Source organism: Homalodisca vitripennis, chromosome 8, assembly GCF_021130785.1.
Source record: "Homalodisca vitripennis isolate AUS2020 chromosome 8, UT_GWSS_2.1, whole genome shotgun sequence".
In the NCBI taxonomy this organism is placed as follows: Eukaryota; Metazoa; Arthropoda; class Insecta; order Hemiptera; family Cicadellidae; genus Homalodisca; species Homalodisca vitripennis.
In genome coordinates this window covers 23562506-23585188 of record NC_060214.1, presented here as the reverse complement: position 1 = coordinate 23585188, position 22683 = coordinate 23562506, and the positions used below count along the sequence as shown (strand labels likewise).

General features: G+C 33.8%; 1 protein-coding gene across 1 annotated transcript in view; it reads left to right on the top strand.

Annotated features, from left to right (window-relative positions):
• LOC124367428 (trafficking protein particle complex subunit 11-like) overlaps positions 1–21522 on the top strand; it is a 66601-nt gene extending 45079 nt beyond the window's left edge. The window contains exons 13-22 of the mRNA XM_046824236.1: positions 870–1059; positions 2734–2834; positions 3755–3845; positions 8602–8746; positions 9805–9947; positions 11054–11266; positions 12526–12683; positions 14622–14835; positions 17417–17593; positions 21100–21522. Coding sequence (XP_046680192.1) covers positions 870–1059; positions 2734–2834; positions 3755–3845; positions 8602–8746; positions 9805–9947; positions 11054–11266; positions 12526–12683; positions 14622–14835; positions 17417–17593; positions 21100–21144 — 1477 coding nt within the window. The 3' untranslated portion in view covers positions 21145–21522. The remainder of the gene's footprint in view (positions 1–869; positions 1060–2733; positions 2835–3754; positions 3846–8601; positions 8747–9804; positions 9948–11053; positions 11267–12525; positions 12684–14621; positions 14836–17416; positions 17594–21099) is intronic.
• Positions 21523–22683: the final 1161 nt, after the last annotated feature.

The following is a 22683-nucleotide window of genomic DNA, read 5'->3' as shown; positions in this document are numbered from 1 at the left end:
AATTTTGAACTTGAACAGCTCAAAGATTGTTACATGTAAGGTCTCATGTGATTTACATAAAAATGATTTATTTTTCACATATCCATTCACATATTATATTTGGTATCTCATTATATGGATCCACATCAATAAAAAATTTAAACTCAATTTTAGTGATACAAAAAAAAGCAATTTGTGTCATTTTAAAACTTAAATGGAATGAAAGTGTGAAGGATCACTTTCCTCAACTGGGTATCATGACGGTTTACAGTGCATATAATATATGAAACTATAATGTCAGTGATGAACCGTACTCATAGCTTAGGCAAGAGTGGCGAGACCCATAATTATAATACAAGAAATAGAAATAATATGGCAGTAGCTCAACATAACTTACACTTTTTCTGTAAAAAACCAATATACATAGGAGCTAAATTTTTTAATTTGCTGCCAAGCAATATAAAATTAATAGAAAATAATAAATTATTTAAAAATAAACTTAAAAGCTATCTGACTGAAATGCCGTTGTACTCCTTTTCTGAATTTTATACAATTCTCAATAGTTTTTACAATCATTAAAATTACATTGTATTATATTTAGTTAGATACTAATGTAAATCATATTTAGTAAACTTAACCATTTACTTTCTTAATCATGTGACGCCATTCATGTACACCATGTGTAACAATCGGATAAAGATTTTTCTGATTCTGATTCTGATTCTCACACTTGTTGTGACATGACCAACACGGACGTGCACTGTAGGATGTGTATATATTTTCTCCTAGATTTACTAATGATGATATCACTCATTACATAAAACATGAGGTGTAAATGTAAGTAAATGTTTATAATATATGTTTATTACGGTTTTTTTTACTGTGTCCAGATGTAGGTTTGTGAAGCCAGTTCAGTTCACAAGACTCACTGTCTGTGTCAACTCTCCTGCTCTCAGCTCTGAGTTTGCCATGTGTGACTCGGCCAGTGATTCGCCGAAGCTACTGTTCAGCCCAGGGGAGGTCAAGAGTTTCCTGTGTCAGATCACGCCGGATCCAGCTGACGCAGGCAAGGAGATACAGGTTTGTGCAAAATTACTATCTCCAAAGGGTTTAACAAAACCCAGCAGGGATCACTTCTGGCTGAACCTTCCAGTTGAATCCACCACTGGGCACAGCAAAAACCGATGTGTCACTTAAATCTGGGCAACCCTATGGATGTCCAGGGGCAGCACATCACTAACCACAAATGTCGAGATTCTGGGGTGCAAGGGCAATTCGATAGGTCTATTCTACTGTGGGAGATGACTCTTGGAGTTGGTGGGGTTTGTTCCCTAACCTCAGAGGTTCTTGTTAACCTCAACAAGGGTGTGCCACCCCTGCCTACTTTGATTGGAGAGGCTGGTTCAGAGCTGGCCTCACCTTCTTCCGGGAGAACATGACTTTGAGATTAGTGCCCTAAATTCTTCCTCATGGATCTTGACAGGATGTGGCCCCTATCCCCTAACCTTACCCATCCCGAATATCCTGTCACTCCGGAAGCAGCGTTAAGGTCCTTATAGGACTAGGTGTAATTCATAAGCTTCTTGTCCTAAGAGTACAAAGAAAAGGTTTAACAAGTTATTGAGTATTATCAGATTTATGTTTTTAAGTATTTTTATACTGTGCTAACTAAAACTGTAATTCAGTTTTTGGTTTGATATTTATTTAACCCTTGGTATGGTGCCATATTGATCCATATTCATACATGATTGAATGTGGATCAATAAATAGGTTGGTGCTTGTACATGTGGTTCATATTTAACCCTAGGTCTGGTGCCAGTATAGATGTGAATATGGATCAATAGATAACTGGGATCTGGTTAGTGCATAGTACAAGCCTTTGTCTTTAATCAGTAAGAACAAAACTAACAGGTTTTAGCAATCGGTGAAGAAGATGGGTAATAAAAAAAAACAACTTGTGGAGGTTGACTTCAAAATCAAATCAAAATACTTTATTCTCAAAACATTTATAAAAAATAAGTATTAATATATTCATTGTCTTTAAAAAATATATAATTAAATAAAATATATGCTTTTTAAAGTATAGTGTGTAAAATAAATTTATATTTATTATTTAATTATTTGAGAAATATTGTCACATGGGCTACAAAAGCCTTTGCGTGAAAACGAGTCACCACAAAGTATTCAGATGGTAATACAAACCGTAAGAAATTTTAGTATAACTTAAAAGAAATTAATTAAAAAACAAAATAAAGTCAAAATACATTTTTTATAGAAATGAAAATAAAAGAATCAGAATCAGATTTTATTTACAATTAAATAATATATTTATTACAATAGGTTTCGTCGTTGGTACATAAAGGTACTAAAATTAGTTTAAAATATCTAAACAATCAGAATTTAAAAATTCATCAGTAGTGTAAAAGGCTTTAGAAATAAGCCACTTAGAAATATTAATTTTAAACTTGTTAATAGGCTGTTTCCTAACTAACATTGGTAACTTGTTAAACATCTTAAACTGTTGGTAGCTAAAGCTCTTATGGCTTTTATCAAGTCTTATTCTAGGCAAGACCAAGTTAGACTTACAGGTATACCTAGTGTCATATTCATGTATTGAACTCTAGCTGAAAGTGAAATCATGACTATGAAAGTAAAGTGAGAATTTATTTAGATGAAGTAAGTGAGTGGAAATTATCGTTAAAAGGACAAAACTACCAACTGTCGGAGACCATGACTTCTTTCGTGTAATTTTAGATTGGATCCATCCTGCTAGAGCTGAGCAGTGGCAAGGGAGTGAAGGTCATCCTGCGTTTCACCGGGAATGACAGCTCGAAAAATTCTCCCCTCGAACTCAGGTACTTCAGTATGAGTAGCTACATCAGTGTGTAGTAGATCCGTTCTTAAAGTCTCGTTAATAGTCCTCATTGTTGTCAGTGTGGATTCCGTGTTAATGTTTATGGTTCCTTATTGTTGTATCATTTAAAAAAATAGAAGTTAACTCTTAATTTTGAATAATATTTATCACTAAATTGTTTGTCACAAAATAAGGTTCACTATTTGTATCTTGTAATACACTTGATGTTAGTTGTATGAGACTCATCTGTGTTTTCCAATTGCTGCAACACTCTTTATAACAGTAGATTTATGCCTTTGTATCGGTTGAGTTTCACATAACTTATTTCATTCGCTGGGAAATTAAATCATTTGCAATGTGTTCAAATCAGTATTCAAATCATTAATTTATTAAATTTAGTTCACTATTACCAATTTCTTCTAACATTCTCTGTATATTATGTATATACTTATAGCGTGCACATAAAATTTAGATTCTGGAGTCTCATGTAAAATTAAATAAAATGTTGGTATTCAAATTGTTTTTCGTCACACCGGATACATTCTATCACTGTCAATTACTATTAATCAGATTTGGATATCACATGTAGAGTAATGAAAGAATTTTAACACTTGCTTCTCTTAAGGTCTCAGAATCAAGAAGAAGGAATCAGGCCTTTTTTTTTCTCACAATGTGGGTCAGAAATGGAGGGAAACCGGCAGCTCTTTAGCCTTCATCCCAAACCGATTTGTTCGACTTGAATGACAAACATCCTTCTTGTATTTGTTTTCAATTTCTGCTTACCGTTCTCGGCGCGAACCATTAGAATTTAAATTTAACCAATATTGATCTGTTACAAGTAAGTGATATAGAACTGGTAAGGTATCAGGTTTGTAAACCGTACTCACGATTGAAGCCAATAACATCTGTGTGTGGGTATAGGTGCGGAACCCCTGCCGATGTACAATTTGAGAAGTTCTCCCCGGCAGTTGTCCTAGCTTTGGCCCACCCAGTCGCAGAAATGGACATCAAAGTAAGTTGGCTCATTTTATTGTAAACAACAGGTAGCTAAAAATGCAACTCTTTAGTTTGGATAGTTCCCAATAAAGTTTGATTAAAAAGTTCAGGTTTCTTTATTGTCATTGAAGAGATAGTAAAATTTCTTTCCTGTTAGTTTACAAAAAAAGAAAATAATTAAAAAAAAGTAATCTAATAAAATTATGTAGAATAGAGCTTTTTCTATAAGATTAACCCGCGAGAACTCGCGCTACAAGAAGTTACGCTGCGTTGTTAGATCGAATCTAACATCCTCCAACTAACTAAGAACTGCTTTTTCATGGTCTTCATTCATTGCAATAATTGTAAAGTCATAAAAGAGCAATCTACGAAATATAACTCAAAAGCAAACTGAAAAGCAAGAAAAATCACTAAACTGATGGATTTAAACTGGCAGTTACGCGATCACTCGCGCCGTTAGATCGCTCCTAACACTGGGCTGACGTGATCACTCGCGCTGTTAGGTTGAAACTAATAACCCGCGAGGAGCGTCCGCCCCCCCCCAACATGACGCCCCACCCCAGCGACTTCTACTGTCTAAACATGATGCAATACGCAGCAGAAATTAAGGGTTCAGTGTTGTAAGATAACAAATAAAAAAATTGTTATATAACACAAAAAATATGTTAGATTCAATCTAATAGCGCGAGTGCTCCTGGGTTAATAGGTTAAAATGTCTTTTCCAAACAATAATGTTCTTCAAACCAACAGAATCTTTTAATTAAAAACAATGTAATTAAGCTCTTCTACCAAATATAGACGAACTTTATTCAATTAATTATTGACTTAAACCATTGTAAGCAAATGCTTATTCTTATTCGGTAAACATTTATATAGATCGGTGCCAACGACCATTGATTTATTGATTTATTGATAGAACTTAATACAAGATCATCAAGATCTGAATTGGTGTCAAACAGTATAAGCATTTTACAATTTGTCAATAATAGTTTCCAGGTTAGGCAGTTGTGGTTAATGTTCTCTCCAATTCAGGAACTCCTCCAGGCTGTAGAATGATTGGTCCAGCAACCAGGTTGTCAGTCTCTTCTTAAGCAGATTGCGGCTGATACTCTTCAGTGCTTCTGGGAGGTTGTTAAAAAATTTTGCTCCAGCGTATGTAGGCTTTGATTCATAGAGTGCTGACCTGTGTAGAGGTAATGTATAGTTTGTGGCATTTCTAGTTTGGTAAGCATGCCTATCATAGTGTCTTGGAAGGTTTCGAGAAGAGGCATGAAGTATTGTCTCTAGGATATAAAGGGAGGGTGCTGTGAGGATCCCTAAGTCCTTAAAAGCCTGTCTACAGCTGTCTCTTGTGCCTAGCCCAGATATTGTTCTTATGGCTTTCTTTTGTATGATCAGTACACGCTGTATATTTCTTGCTGTTGAGCCTCCCCAGACCACAATGCCGTACCTTAGGTGTGACTCAAACAGTGCATAGTATGCGATTTTGCTGGCTGCTTGAGTGCTGATGGTCTTAATCCTCCTTATTACAAAGATGGCTGAGCTCAGTCTTTGACAAAGCCTATCCAGGTGTCCATTCCAGGATAGCTTTTCATCTATGATGATCCCCAGGTGCTTCACTTCGCTGGTCACTGTGATGTTGGGGAGTTCCGAGACTTTTTCTCTTTTTTCCTTCCCAGAACAATCTGCTTTGTCTTAGACTCATTAAGTACAAGGTCATTTTTTATGCAGTATTCAGCAGCCACATTCAGTGCAATATATGAGTCAATTTCCAAGTCATTTCATTTAATATTTCTGTCTTCCTGCCTCACGAACTCAGAATCTGACCATATCTCACAAATTATATTTTCATACCTTCATCAGGTCCTCTCGATAGATCAGAAGAGGCACTAAAACTGTGGTTCCATGCTCTTATACCCTGGCTTGTTCCAAGATGTCCCATCTTCCGCAGGTCTGCTCTTGTATTCTGGTCTTCCTTCTCACTCTTTGAATGACATATTAACATTCTCTTCTATTAACATTGCCAAGCTATCTTTACCTTATCTCTAATACATTTAATCAAGCAATTCTTGTATATATATAAAATCTGAATCTCGGAAACAGCTCTAACAATTCATGAAATTTAGTATGCAAGGGATTTCGGGGGCAATAAATCGATCTAGCTAGGTTTAATTTTTAGAAAAAATTGTTTTATCCTTGTTTTTAAGCAATAAAAAACTGCTACAAAGTCAATCTCTATTTATTTTTTTATTTCTTTGTTTACATTCTGTAGTAAATGACATCTGACGTATCATAACAAGAGTAGTAAGCCAATCCTTACAGCCAATATAAATGTGCCGTTACTGCAGCTGTGCAATATCATGCCTTAGGACCATTTGAAATTTTGTGTATCCATTGCGGTGCATTGCATTTCCCTGAGGAACGGGTTTCTCATTGCATAAATAGAAATTCTTTTGGTGACTGTTGTTTGCATGGACAAATTGTAATGAAGCAACCGAAATTTTCAAATGAATTAACCAAATGTGTTAAAATTTACAAAGGTAATACCAATCTATAAGAAAGGAAAAAAGTCTGATCCATCAAGTTACAGACCAATATCATTAATCCCCATAATAAGTAAAGTTTTTGAGGCATGTATTAAAGATCAATTATATAATTTTTTTGTTAATAATAATTTGCTTTGTGTTGAACAGTTTGGTTTTATACCAGGTTTGAATACAATTAAGGCCGTTGAATGTGTTATTAATTATGTTTTGAACGGTTTTGAAGATAAAATATTGACATGTGCTACTCTGATTGACCTGACCAAAGCTTTTGATTGTGTCTCTCATGAAATATTATTGGAAAAATTGCAATGTTATGGTTTGGGGGGTGTGGAACTTGGCTTAATGACATCCTATTTGTGTAACAGGAAACAAATGGTATATCAAAATAATGATGGATCTAATTTTCAATTAATTAAATCTGGTGTTCCCCAGGGATCTGTCTTGGGACCATTCCTGTTTTTAATAGCAATAAATGATTTCCCAGGTAATATACCATGCAAATCGGTATTATATGCAGACGATACTACTTTAGTTTGGAGTGGAAAAGACATGAGAAAATTGCAAATAGATCAGAATGTATCAATGAATATTGCAGAGAGCTGGTTTAAAACAAATCATTTAAATATAAATAAAAAAAAAGACAGAATCAATTATTTTTTCACTAACTAAATTAACTGAAGCAGAGTCTATTAAACTACTTGGTCTATACTTAGACAGCAGTTTGAAATGGGATGTACATATAAAATACCTTTGCAAAAAGCTATCTAAAATCATTTATTTACTAAGAAAACTTAAACTGTGTGTTAGTGGTGATATGTTGATCAATGCGTATTATGCCTTTTTTCACTCTCAGATTGTATATGGTATTACTTTATGGGGAAATAGTACTTATATGGAACAAGTTTTTAGATGGCAAAAATATGCTTTACGGACCATAAAAGGACTGGACAATCGTGAATCTTGTTTTCCCATTTTCAAAGAATTAAAAATAATGACACTCCCATGTTTATATATATATTTCTGTCTAATAAACGTAAAAGAAAATTTGCATAAATATCAAATTAGATCTGATATACATAACTATAACACAAGAAATAACTATGCCCTAGATTTACTACCTGCTAGACTTACAAAAACAAATAACAGCATATTTTGCATGAAAAATCGATTATTTAACAAATTGCCTCAATCCGCTCACACTGTCTCTGTTAATAAATTCAAATATTGCTTGAAAAAGTGGTTAAAGGAACAAGTTTTCTACAAGGTTGATGACTATCTAGCTACTGATTATGGTAAATTTAAGGACATCTTTTACTAATTTTTAATCAAAGCTAAATTCAGATTAGATAGTTAAATGTGTGTATTTTAATGAATTTTGATGTAATGTATATAGGCTATTCACTGTTCATTGTTTTAAATTTTATTAGTTTATGTTTTTTGTGTTTTTAACTGTTGTCTAATTATTTATTCATAAATGTATGTCTTTAATCTATTAATAATTTACGTTTTTATTGTTGAAGCTATTACAGTGTAGTTTATATAGTGTTATAACTATTTATAATGTTTTATATTTGTTTTAGTTTTCACTTAAATATAATGGTTATATAGTATGTCTTTTAATCTATTGATAATCTGTGTTTTTAATGTTAAAACTATTACAGTGTACTGTATATAGTGTTGTGGCTATTTATTATGTTATTCTACATTTATTTTTCTATATTTATTTAAACTTTCATTTAAATATAGTAGTTACCAACAACTCAACAAGCAATAAAAAAGTAAAATTATGTTGTATTGATATTGACGAAATCTATTGCATCACTGTATGATTAATGATGAATAAAATCTTGAATCTTGAAACAAATGTCTTTTTTAAACCGTCACCCATATTCGGAAGAGTTTCGTAAAAAAATAAGAAAAATAAACGTATCTTTTGCTCTTATAATAAATAGCCATGGCACTTAATCGTTTGCGGACAAGTATATAATAAAATTAATCCCAAAACTGATTTACCAGAAAAAATAGCGAGCAAAGCTCGGTTTCCTGATGTTGCTTATTACAAGAGCAATCACATCTGGTTCCTGGTACGAATCTCATGGTTCCCCATTTTTTCCCAATTCTCCATTCTCCTTCCTCTTTGATAGAACCATAAATTCTTAATGTTTTGTTTTCAAAGACCATTTAATCTCTATAGGAGTTCCTTGATCTTATTGTTTTGTCGTTCAGGTGAGACATGAAGGACCAGCTCTGCAGGGCTCCTGGCATCGTTTGTCAGCCTGCCTCACCAACCCCGAGCCTGGCCGTATCTCGCAGATCTTACTCCACGTCACCATCAGGTCCTCTCTGGAGGATCCTTCTGTAGAACAGAAGAGTAAGAAACTAAATGAATATCTTACCGTATATTGATGGTTGTCTTCGAAATGTTTTTTCACTCTGGTATTAATTCAAAAACTGGTAAAATTTTAATTTGTGATGCATTTTAACCCCCTGTGGTAACAAATAACTAATTAAACATAATTTACTAATCTCACAACAATTCAAATATTCTGTCTTTAAATTGTTCCTAAATAATATAATTTTACTCAGAAGATTACATGCTGTCTATACTTCTATTTATGTATAATTCTTTATTCTGGCACTGCCTCCTAAGTATTAACAGCTATTTTCATGTGAATGGCCTCAGCAGTCATTACTATTATTCATTAAGTATATTTTATTTCTTGCTATGCTGTGATTAAAATAGATATATCGATATATCTTTTAGTAAAATTTGAGAGTTGTTATTGAGTAATAGTGGCGTTTCTGACAATTTCAGTAGTAGACACATCTATTATCTCCCTTGTATATACTCCAGTGTTTGGGACTCATGGACATAGGACGTTGTACAGTATAACTATCCCTTGGTTGTAAGCTGGCAAATGGCCTTTTTCTCTATTGCATTTTGCTCCAAACAAAAAAGAAGCCCTCATATATGGGAGCTAAACTATTGAATTACCAGTGGATGTCAAGAAATGTGACACAAAGAACTTTCAGAAAAAGTAAAGAAGTGGTTATCGGTTAATCCATTTTATACAACCAAAATTGCTTAGCAAGAAATGGACTAAAAGAACTTTAGAGAATTGATCATATTTCATACATCTTGATTTCATTCAATATGTTTTCTCATATTAATCTCATGCAATCTGACGCTACCATGGTTCTCTACGAATTTATAGAGAAGGAATATTGTCCGTTCATTGTGTATTGATGTTCTGGAATATCGGTACTATTTATTAGCAAGTACATGTACGCGTGAAAGGGATAAAATATTGTTACATAAGGTTAACTACACAATAAGGCTAGTAATATAATATATTATAATAAACTTATAATATTGTAAGGGCTAATTACACGAGAAGTGTTCTGGTAAATATGTAAGTGGTTTTGCAGCGGACATGTGCGAGACCGTGGCAGGCGGACTGATGTCACTGCCGCTGTCTCTGACTGTGGAGGATATGGAGCCAGGCGTCACTGTGGAGAAGCATTTCTTCATGAAACCTCACAGTCTGACGCCTAGACATCTCAACATCTTTGTGAGTTGTGACTGTTATAGACATTGTTACTTTAGATGCAGTTAGTGACTGTTTAGTGTACGGTGATTTTCAACCCTCTGATGACCGTTATGAAATGGATTAAAGTTTGAACCAACCTGAAATGGCTTTATTCAATTTAAAACAAAGCTTCATTTAGATAAATGGATTTACGAAAAGTAATTAGTAAACATAAATATTAAGAATTAATAAACAGATAGTATGAGATAATAATACGATGACTGCACACGGAATCCTGTGCATTATGTCAGCCACATTAAAGTGTGTGTTTGGCTGGTAACAAAACTAAAAAGTAAAAGTGTGCCAAACTATAGACTCTTAACGTAACATAGAATATTTATGAGTTACTGCTAAATACCACTAGTACAATTCTTTTTGTAAGGAGAGGCTGATCTCCTTATACACTACTTAAGGCAATTGGTGATTGACATTTGACTTGAGACATTTGGTAGTTGACACTTGATGCACTTGGTGATTTGACACTTGCTTGAGGCACTTGGTTATTAACACTTGACTTGAGACACTTGGTGATTGGCACTTGACTTGAGGCACATGGTGATTGACACTTGACTTGAGGTAATTGGTGATTGACACTTGACTTGAGGCACTTGGTTATTAACACTTGACTTGAGACACTTGGTGATTGGCACTTGACTTGAGGCACATGGTGATTGACACTTGACTTGAGGCACATGGTGATTGACACTTGACTTGAGGTAATTGGTGATTGACACTTAAACTAGGCGGTTTGATACACTAACTATGTATGAAATAGACATAGTAATGAAGAAAAGTTAAATTATTCAACCTAAATCTGATTTAGTAAATTACTGAACTAGAGCCCGGACCAACCTCGGATGAAATTTGAAGCGGTATTGCCATATAGTTGCTGACCACCAGCTGTTCCCTCTATTTTGTACATTGAAATTAAGATTAAGGAAAATAAGATTAGCCTGTAAATACGAAGATGAAATGCCATAAGTTTAATTTACCTGGTCCATCACAGAGGGTCTCTACTACAGTACTCCAGTTTCATTACAATTGTAACATCTTCAGGTGTTATCATGAGATAAGAATGGTCTTCACAGGTGACTTACACATCCAGCAAGGGAGAGCACTGCACTCAGGCGGTGACGGAGACTGTGGAGGTCAGCAAGGCTCTGGAGGTGAAGTTCGCCTTCGTCTCCACTCACTGCGAGCCTGTGACCAGACTGTACGCCAGGGAGCCGTTCCTACTCACCCCACAAATCGACTGTCTCTCTCCTAGCCCTCTCATTATACAGCGCACTGAACTGCAGCTGGTGAGTTCACTTCTATAACATTCCGAAGTACTGACTGTACCCAGCAGGGTTCACTTCTGGCTTGTTTATACCTTCCAGTTGGACCTACCACCGGGCACAGCGAAAACCGATGTGTCATTTAAATTTGGACAACCTTATGGATGTCCAGGAGCGGCATATCACTAACCGCTGTGTCGAGATTCTGGAGAGCAAGGGTAATTTGATAGGTCTACTGTGGGAGATGACTGTTGGAGTTGGTGGGGTTCGTTTCCTAACCTCAGAGGTGCTTGCTAGCCTCAAAATAAGGATTCACCACCCCCAGCCTGCTTTGACTGGATAGGCTGGTTCAGAGTTGGCCTCCCCTTCTTTCGAGGGGACATGATGAGATTAGTGCCCTAATTCTTCCTCATGGATCGATAGGAGGCAACCCCTACCCCCAATCTTCTCCATCCTGAATGTCTTGTCACACCGGAAGCAGTGCAAAGGTCCTTATAGGACTAGATGCAATTTATAAGCTTCTTGTCTTAAGGGAACAAAAAAAATTATCATAAAGGTACTAATTATATTCACCTCTAGTGCTACACATGTTTAGGAGTTTTGTAATCATATGTTGAAGTTAAATAATAATTACATAATAATAATAAAGTGTAACTTATTGTGCATCTTTTTTTAGCAAAACCTTCAACATAGCAAAATAATAATTACAATTACTTACCATATGTTAAAAAGATATAAACTGGTTTTTATTAAAAAATGTTTTTATTTTTTGCAAATTTAGTTTTTAAGGAGCGGCTTTTCGCCATGCACTTGAGTCTCAAGAGCCTTTTACGCACTTGGAAGTATACAATGAAACCAACCAGTTTACGGTTTCAGCAGTTCTACAAACTGGGAAATTCACAACCTTATTCTATACTACCAAAGATGGTGTAGTGTTCCCTTGCTATTGCAGGACAGTCAAAGAGCAGGTGTTTTGCAATTTCTTCCTGCTCGTCACACACTCTACAGAGCGGATCCTTCCGAAGAATGCAGATTCTGTGAAGATGCTTCCTCAGGTGACCATGTTCCGTAATTAGACCCACAACCTGAGAACACACCGGGCAGTTCGAGCACTCAATTTTTCCGTACCTCATAGCATTGAATGAGTTATCTTCTGTAAGTAATACAATCAAAGGCAGTATCCAGGTGGATTCTTTGCACAATGTCACCTTTAGATTGGTAAATAACATTGAAGTAAGATATGATGTTTGGTTGTCTAATCACAGAATCTCTGGTTGTGACAGGCCAGTGAAGTGGTACTGCAGCAGACGACGTACCAGTGCCAGCTGGCCGGTGCCACTCTCCGGGAGGGGGAGGGGGGCACGTGTATCACCTGTCTAATGGTTAAACAGAGCTCAGAGCAACCGTTCTCTCTCGGCAACTTTGTCATTCACTGGAACAGGTAACTATCAGTATTAACTTTTGTCAGGTGGCTGTCAGACTTCTACCGTGGATCTTAATGATTGTTAATTCAGAACCAAGTAAGCTGAAATCCAGGAACTAGAAAGGTTATATGAGGATTGTAAGAATTATTTTAACAATGTACTGGATTACAAAAAATATTAACAACTAAAGTAAGACAAGTTTCAACATGTTTTAAATTTGTGTTTAAATGTATGATGTGGGAAAATGTTTGATGGAGTGCTTGAACTATGGAAATTAATTGGTTCCAGTATTATTTTTTTAATTAAATTTGTTTATAGCAGTTTGGAAAAGGGTAACAAACAATACAACCCCGGAACCAACATTTACAATGAAAAATTACAATTTTCCCTAACTACCAAATTGTTTTATTTTATGGTGTAAAGGTTTCTATGTTATATTGTTTATATTATATTTATAAGTAAAATCACTCTAAAATTTAATATTTTTTTATGGCAACGCAATGTACATAATGTTTGCAGCAGTGAATGTATGTAACATTGCAGAAATATCAATTATTATTATGGAACAAAGGCAATGGTTATCATGTTACAAAAAACTCTACCATTACATGACAGAATGTTGGGACACAAAAGACCACAAAAGTAGTTAGTAATATTGTGAGAGAAAAGAGAATAACACAATAAATCTTCATTAATTCAATTCCAAACTAGAAAGAAAATCATATACATATATGTTGCACTTTTCCCACCAGTGTTTCTTCTAAAGTTTATAAAGAATTAAAAATATTGTAATAACATTGCTAAGTATTATTTTTAGGTTAACCCATTGGGGAAGACAAACATGCTGTGTAGGTGCCGAGTAGTCTGGACTTAAAGTCGAGTTATGCGCTGGTTACATAGTCTAAGCTAAGCCACATTTTATTGTTATGGGCCTGTCTAGTTCTGAAACCAACAGATATTGTTGCCGTGGTCTTTACAGTTTCCTTTACTAAATACATTTTATTTTGTTACTGGCAGCACCTGAACCAGAATGTGACCATCTGTTTGTCAGAAAGTTTCTTCATTGTTTTCATTTGTCAGCTGCTCTATGTGAGGTTAGGTGTGTTGTTTTTTTTGTTTAGTTGTGAGATAGATCGTAATGAGTATAAAATGTTTCTATGGTATTAGATAATGATTACAAGTGCAATTCTGATATCAGTGGAAGTGTTTAAGACTAATTATTTCCCATGCTCAAAAACTGCTTGTCAATTCACCATTTGTGTCAAGATAAAAAAATTGAACATCAAGATGAAAGTTATTTGGATTATTTTCCAATTGTACAGTATTTGTTATTAATTGTAACGTAATTTTGTGTACAGTGAATAAAAAATCAGAAGTTCCTAGTTAATAAGAAGTTTCAGTAAACATTCAGCAAAATCATAAAAACGTGTAATATTTTCCTCTATTTTATTTTTAATCATACTATTTCAGATTATGCATGACAATTTTATTTATGTAAAAAAATATTATTATGTCTTTGGTAAAGCATGGTGAAGTTAATTAGAAAGTAATTTAATTAAAACATTAACAAAAATGTTTGTTTTCTAAAATTTAAAAAATAGGTAAATATATTTACAACATTCAAATTTATTTACTAATAATTTTAGTACAAATATTGAATTTAGTATATTCAATGAAGATTTTATTTAATATTTAATATTTAACTGTAAAGACAGTATTAAACGTATTAATTCTCTACATTTCATGAATTTCTTTTAGAAAATCTCAATCAAAGCCTTGCATTTTCTCCCCAATTCAATTCCTTCTACCAATACTGTAAAGGGCTTAATAAATACTTCTTCAATGGGTCAACACTAAAGCTTTTAGTTTTGAAGGATGATATTGTTCAATTGGACTGAAATTTTATTAGTGAGATATTCTCACTGGGAGAGTGTACAAATCTCCTGATGTCACAGGGAGGGAGGGGAGGTGAGCACTCTGGTGGTTGCCATGCCGACTGTCACTGTGGAGAACTGCCCTCTACAGCTGGAGATGTGCGTTCCTGCTCACGGTTGGGTCAGGACACCTCTGTCCATAGCCTATCTGGTCCATAACCATACGGACTCACTGCTTCCCGTCGGTCTCAATATGGAGCCCAGCGAAGCGTTCATGTTCTCCGGGCACAAACAGGTAAACTCTTACAATACAAACATTCTTTATTTTCAAATACATCAAGTATTGAAGTGGCGTCAGATTGGATAATATAAGTTAAATAAAAATTAGTGATATATCATTTGTATGTTGTTTTTATGCTCACATTTCAATAATGTCCCAAAACTTAGCTGGTAGGTGCAAAGTTCGTCTGATAACTCTTTTGAAAATAATTGTACGCATAGTAAGAAATTTAGTCTCGTGTACTATTTGTGGTTTTTACAATATATTTAATTTTTCTTCAAGAGGTTCTGGATACCATTGTGTATTTTCTTAAACTAGATAAAATGAAGAATAAATTGGCACTCTCAGTTTCTAATACTTAAAATATTATCACACTTTACCAGGTGCAGTCCCACAACTTGTGTCTAGTGTTGTAGCCATGGAAGTGTCTATTCTGTACCAGCAATTGTCTATCAGTATACAAGATGACTTCTTTTATGTAGAGGATTACTTTTGTCCTAATCTTCAGGGTCCTGAACGCTTCTCTACCACTTTCCCTGAGGCCTAACTTAGCTATGGCTCTTATGGCCCTCTTTTGCAATATCAATACCTCTGAAGATTTCTTACCAAGATACCGCACCGTACCACTAGGTGAGCTTCAACCATATCTGAGATGTGTTTAAAATAAAGAATGGTAGGCAAATGTTGCAGTAGACATGATTTTTATCACACAAAGAGAGGAATTTAGTTTAGAGATGAGAATTTCTATGTTCTGTGATCAGGAAAGACCCTCATCAACGACTCCTAGATACTTGGCCTGGGCATTTCTTTCCATATCGGGTATTGTTGGAACTTCTTCACATCTTCCCCCAAAAGTTAGTTGGCTTTTTGGTTTTGCTTTAGCATCAAGTCATTTGAAAGGCAGTACTGATAAGCTATGTTCAGTTCTGTGAATGATTTGACATGTAGATCATCTTTATATCCACTCAGAAGCAAGGTGGTGTCATCAGTGTACATTGGAATTGTGCAAAATTTGTTGATGTTCTGATATGCCACTTATGAACAGTATAAACAGTTCTGGTCCCAATACAGATCCAGGGCACTCCCCGATTTACAGGTAAAGGTCTTGATCTGGTTATTTTTGTAACTCTAGATTTTGCTTGCTTTATTTCTACTATTTGTTTCCGGTCTTCAAGATAACTATTGAACCACATATTCGCTGTGCTTTTGATGCCTAGTTTGTCTAACTTATGTGGTATGAGTTCGTGGCTCTGGCAATCAAATGCTTTGCTCACGTCTAGGAAGAGACTTGTAACAAGTTTTGCTGCAAAAGGTTTTTGTTTGAGATTCTTAATAATATTATGTATTTCTATTTGGTTGTGTATTTTAAATATGATCTGTGGCTGGAATTGTGTGTAGGTTTATAGTTACAAAGTAGGAGTACGCCACACTATGTATTGCGTAACATGTTTCGCAGAGGTTGCATGCAAAATTTCAAGTCTAAAGCTACATGTGTTATTATGTCATATGACTGTACTCAGTTTGTTACAAATTTACTTATAGAAATGTTCACTTAGATAGTCCTCAGGCAAATCGAATGGAGTGACATGCACCATAATCGAACTCAGTTTTGCTTATTTAAATGAAGTTTCATACAAGATGTTAAGTCAGTAGGTAATTTTGAACTCGAGATATCCTGCAAGCTGACAGACAGACACAAACACAATTTTCCAGCCCCTCGAAGTGACAGGCTTTGCTAATGCTCAGTGAACAAAACGACCTGTGAAATAATTGACAGTCTTCTCAAATTGTAATACAAAATTACAAGTTTTTACTGAAATTGCAAGTATTATACATTTCTGTAATGTTCGTAGCATTAATAATTTATTTGACATTTGATAAAATATTACAGTAGTTTCAGCCAGAACATTACAAGTTGTGATATACCTTTAATTGGAAATGGTACACTGTTACATGGTGTAATATCTAAATGAACACGTAAAGTGTAACATCGGTAAGAAAATCAGCAACAAATTTGGTTATACGCATTTTATTTGATTTAGAGGGTGTCTGTGTTAAGAAAATTAAAATAATAACATTCCAGAAACTTAATAAGTAGTAATAAAATAAATTGAATCAATTGGAGCATCACAGATTTCATAATAGGTATAGTACATTTTGTCATTTCAGCACTATATTTCCATCTTATCCATGTAGTTCTGTGTTTTAAAACCCTTACTGTCCTGGAAACTACTGTTATGTTCAGAAACAACCTACGCAATTGTGAGTGTTAGATCTTTTTGTTTTATAGAATCTGTGCAGCATATATGTATACATTACAAGTTCATTCACAACAAGCAATGTCAGATGTATAGAAACTAAAAAAATTGTTCCCAAGCAATGACCTTGAGGTACACCTCAAGTAACATTAGTACCTAATGTAATAGTATTAGCTCATAATATTCCTGTGGTTCATAACCTAGTAATAACAGATACAACATAACACCTGTATTGGTGTTTTTATGCCCTAGCACTTAACTGCTCTTTAGTGAGTGTTCATTCTAACTCACAACTAATAACAAATTAGCCTTTCTCACACTAAATTGTTCTGTTGCAGATGAGGGTAAGTCTTCTGCCTCAGTCTCACCAGAAATTTGAGTACAACTTGTATCCGCTACTCTCCGGCCTGGTGGCTCTGCCTCAACTGAAGCTCTCCATCCCGTCGGATGTGGCCACTCCGCAGCTGGTCACTGAGCTCATAGACAGAGCGATCCCCTCACATGTTTACATCATGGTGAGTGATACATTCACACCTGTTTCTACCCCATACAGTCTATCAACTTTTGCTTTCTGCTGTTTCTGGTTAACTTTCTGTGTATTTACAACCGTGATTTTGTTTGGTGTCAGTTGGTGGTGTTGACCCAGAATTTCGTATACACACAAGGACTATCCAGAAAGTACGTTTAGCTCTGTAGTTGCTAGGGGCAGTACTATCACAGCCATTTTGATGTCAGGGCCTTTCTCTGTTCAGTGGCTATCCAGCCGTGCTAGTGACAGATTACACAATTGCAAATCCTGCGAAGTGCAGCAACACGGATTTTGTTGGCTAAGCACAATAAACTAATTGAGATTTATAGCAGACTCTGTGAAGTTTATGGGAATGATGTGATTACTGAAGGTGGAGTGGGTCAGTGGTGCATTAGGTTTAAAAATTGTTGAACTAATGTGCATGATGACGAACAAAGTGGACGGCCAAGTATTGTGACGGATGAAATTGTCTCTTAAAGTCGATGAGAAAATTAAAGAAGACCGCCGATTCACAATAACAGAACTCTCACTTAGTATTCCTCAAATTTCAAGGAGTTTGTTACATGAAATTGTCACGCAGAAGTTAAGTTACCATAAATTTTGTGCATGTTGGGTACCAAAATCTTAACAAAAACTCATAAAAATCAGTGTATGGCTGCTTCATTAACATTTTTGGACACTCACATTACAGGAGCAAGACTTGGTTAAAACGCATGAATCGTGATGCAGCACTTTGATGGTGAAGTGGAACTGCAGGAGGGTGTGACTACCTGGTAAAAGTCTCAAGTGGCAGAATCTTACTTAAACGTAATTTCCTTTCTGGATAGCCCTTGTGTTTTGCACTCTATTTCTTATTTTACTAACAACTGCATTTAAGGTAAGAGTTTTTTATGAGATAGGAAGAATAATTTAACCTTTAAAAGATTGGAATGTTATTCCAATTACGTTATATATAATTTAAACAAAAATAAATGGGACATTTTGTGCCTATCGGGCACTTGGTACCACAAGTTTATTCAGTTTGAAGTATCCAGTATTGTCCAATTGTTGGACTTTCACCAAGTCTATTTTACATACTGTACTACCGTATATTAACACACATTTCGTAATATAGTTATAGATACCCATAGTTAGTTATCTAAACAGTCTAAACGGTTTATAATACCTCATCTTTAGTAAGCCTGCAAGGGCAGGAGGGGTTAAACAAGAAAATTATCTTATTTTTAGGTTAGGTGGCTCTCTGGATTTGGTTACTCACTGCTAATCTGATTCCCATCTCCTCAGTTGTGATTGATTTGTCTGAATGGGAAGAGCTTTTATTAGTGACCAGCTGTGTGGCAGTGGTATTCTGTGTGCATGAGTTTTGAGTGACAGGATTTTGTTTCTGTATTTCTGTCTTCTTCATAGCAAATCTCTTTTTATTGACATGAAAATTCGGACAGTAATTAGTTTATGTATTTTTGACATATGTAATTTTATTTCTAGCATCTAATTTATTTCATTTCTAACTTTTTATTAAAGAATAACCATTGGCTTACATTGCAGTTTCTTTTCCTCTCTAGCAGAAGCTATTTGAAAGGAAAATCTAAAAAGACATAAAAATACATACTACAACTATTATTAACATATACAAACATGGAGTTGAAAATTTGTTAGCATCTTAAATTATATTTTACAAATACATTGTATCATTATACATTAATAATTTGATAAATAGCTAAAATAAATACTATATATATATATATATATATACTTATTTTTATATCTCTGCAATAAATTTTATGAATCGTAAATACAGTTGATTTCAACATCAATGCTTGAATGAGTTGTAAAAAATAAATATTATTACTATTATACGAGTATTACAGGTGATGTTAATTAAAAGAAATATCTGTAGTATTTTCATCACTTCAATTCAAGACAAAGTAATAAAGAATCATAGTATAAAAACTGATAATAGAAGCTGTGTACCAAACAACACAAAACTGGTACATACATTCACATTTACCACAAAACTAGAACCCCCGACTGCCATAAGTATTTTCCTTAAACGCCAAGCAGTTCTTTTCCAGTTTTGCAAGCTTTCTTTCTAAAATCTATAAAAAATAGTTATTTTACTGCAAATCTAACCGTATTTGGTATCATTTTGTTCACAATGATCATATTATAAAATGATAATAAGCAACTATGGTATTTTCATTTGATTTTTTACGGTGAGAAAGGAATTTTGTTCTGTTTTTTTTTGCATATAAAAAGGGGGAAGGGTGTGCCTGGAAAATACAGTTAAGTATATATATTCCAAATTCCAAGAGAGCCTAAATGTCACAAATTTAATCTAGTTTCAGAAAATGTATAGTTTTGTTGTATGAGTCTTCAGGTAAATAAATTAGTTTTAGCGCAAAAACTGATAGTGGTACAAGAAGCGTGCGATTTATGATCAATAAAACATAATTTTGTAAAAATGTGTATAAATTGTTGTAAACTGTAAATCTAACTATATTTGGTATCATTTTCTTTGCAATAAACTATAGAACACTATAAATAATAAATATTGTGAGAAAACCTAAGGTTTTTATTTTGTATGGTTTGTAGGAACTAAAATTGTTATAATACATTTCTAAAAAAGAGATAATTACCTGATAAAAACAGTTATATTCTAATAATGTTTTAGGGTTTTGTTAAATTTTGCAATAACCTAAAGGTCATAAATTTAGTACAGGTATATGTGTATATATATATATATATATATATATATATATATATATATATATATATATATATATAAGTTAGTAATGTTTTGTTATAAAACATTACAAAAACAAAAAAGTGGGTGAAACTATTTTTTCTGCAAAGACAAAAATAGCAACGTTATTATAAAATTACTCTGCTGTCATAGAACAATAAAAAAAAACCAGTGCTGTGTTCGGCAACTCTTTACCTTTCCAATGGTATATGAATCACGTTGATACTTGATTGTTTACGTATTATAACAAACAAGATTAAGCAGGCCTGCGGGTCAAATCATCGGATATCCGTTGATTGGCGTTTCAGGAACAAAAATAAACAACGGATATCCGTTGAAGGGCAGTCGGAAGGTTAAAAATACTGTAGTAAAAAATGTGCAAAATGTATAAATTAAAACACTGATTGGATAAGTTTCCAAAATCAGGAATTTCAAAAATACAACATGGGAGGTATAATTTATTTGTGATTTCTGCCACTTCAGCCAACTCGAAAGCTTAATTACTTATCTAACTGAATTTGTTATTTTAAATAAATTTTCATTTTTCTTCTTCTAACAAACTCATCTTACCATTTATCAGCTAATTCCAGGGTAAGGAGATTTACCTATTCTATTGGATTGGTAGACTCAAAATAATGTATCAGCATGTATTCCTATCCTTCTTTTGGTTTAGGATTTTTTGTGATTCAGCCGTTAAAAGAATAAAAAATGTTTTGTTCTGTGACTATTTCATTGTATTTTGATTCCAGCCTCAAGCTAAAAGTAGGACAACTGCTGCTCCCACACCTGCGTAGTCTATTACCACAGTCCAGTCTACTGCGTAGGTCCTCGACAGATATTTCGATTAGATTAATTTATAATTGTTTTTTTTTTATTGTATGATTCACTTCAATATCGTGACTCCTTAATCATTGATTTTTTTTGTACCAATTAGAACACATTCTAGATTATTGCGGTTTTGAATAATAACATTTTTTATTTAATGTTCTGTTCTAAAAGATGTTTTACTCTTTGAAGAGCATCACATTTGACTCATAAGTCACATTCAAGACAGTTTACCGTTTGTATTGCAAGACAATACAGATACTTATACCATATTTTGTTGTTTTAACAAATCTTTTTTGTTAGTTGTTTGATTGTTTTCAAATTAAATATATCACAGTTTTTGAGTATACAAATTTTTATTAATTATAAATGGTTACCGACTTGTTATTAGACATATAATATGTGTGATATTTACGAGTATTCCACGCTTCATTGTTTTTAAACAAGGTTTTGTATTAATTTCTTTTTGCCTGTTATATATGCCATTTAGGTGTACAGGGCGTGTATAAATGATTTTTTATACGTCTTAAGAGAAAAACATTATATCTTTAAATGAAATTAAGGTCCAAAGTTCAAGCTTTACAATATTTTTAGTCTAATTAAGATCGGTTTTGAAAAATGTTTCAGAAAAATATTATATTGTTTAAAAATGGCGACAATACAACATATTCAAATTGTAATAACTAGAAAACAGAAATTTTATGAAAAGTTTTATAAGAATAATAAAATATGGGTTATTTTTAGATGAACATTTTGTTCCAAATTAATTTGCTACAACAAATAATAACCAAATGGTAAAGGTTATGGTGAGTGCTAACTCTTACTTACAATTGAGTTATAAATTTTGTGTAACTCCAGATTAATATTCATGTGTTGGATATCCCTTGCAACATGAGATTATTGGCTGAAAACGTTGAAATTTTTACCTTTATGAAATTTAAAGATATAAACTTTTTCCTAAAAACACTGACAGATGGTAAATTAAGCAAGATAGAATAATTGTACTTTATATGACTTTTCTTACTTCTTTTGATCTAACAAATCAAATGATGGAGTTGAGTAGAATAATTTAATGTACACCCTGTTTAAAACAAAGGGTTACTTGATAATCAATGCCTAAGATTTGTGAAATCAATATTATTTGTGGTTATCACCTACAGGATAACCTTAACACCTGATTACTTTTTAAGAAAAACATTCCTTTACTATTTATTTTTGTGTGTAAATAACATTATTGCCAATACTGGTGTATAAGCTACTTGTATATTAAACAATTTTAATTACTGTTTATGACATTTTTTATGATTATTCCTATATTACTTTTTACGAGGGTCATAAGTCAAAGTCAAATCATCTTTATTTACATAAACTTGTAAGTTTAGTAATTGTGTCAACAAATAAAGGTTTAGGTCTAGTTGTCTTGTTGGTCTTAGGTCCTCCTTCTGTAGAATTCGTTTAGCGAGTAAAATGGTCGATCCAGTAGCCAGTTCTTGAGGGTTTGTCTGAAG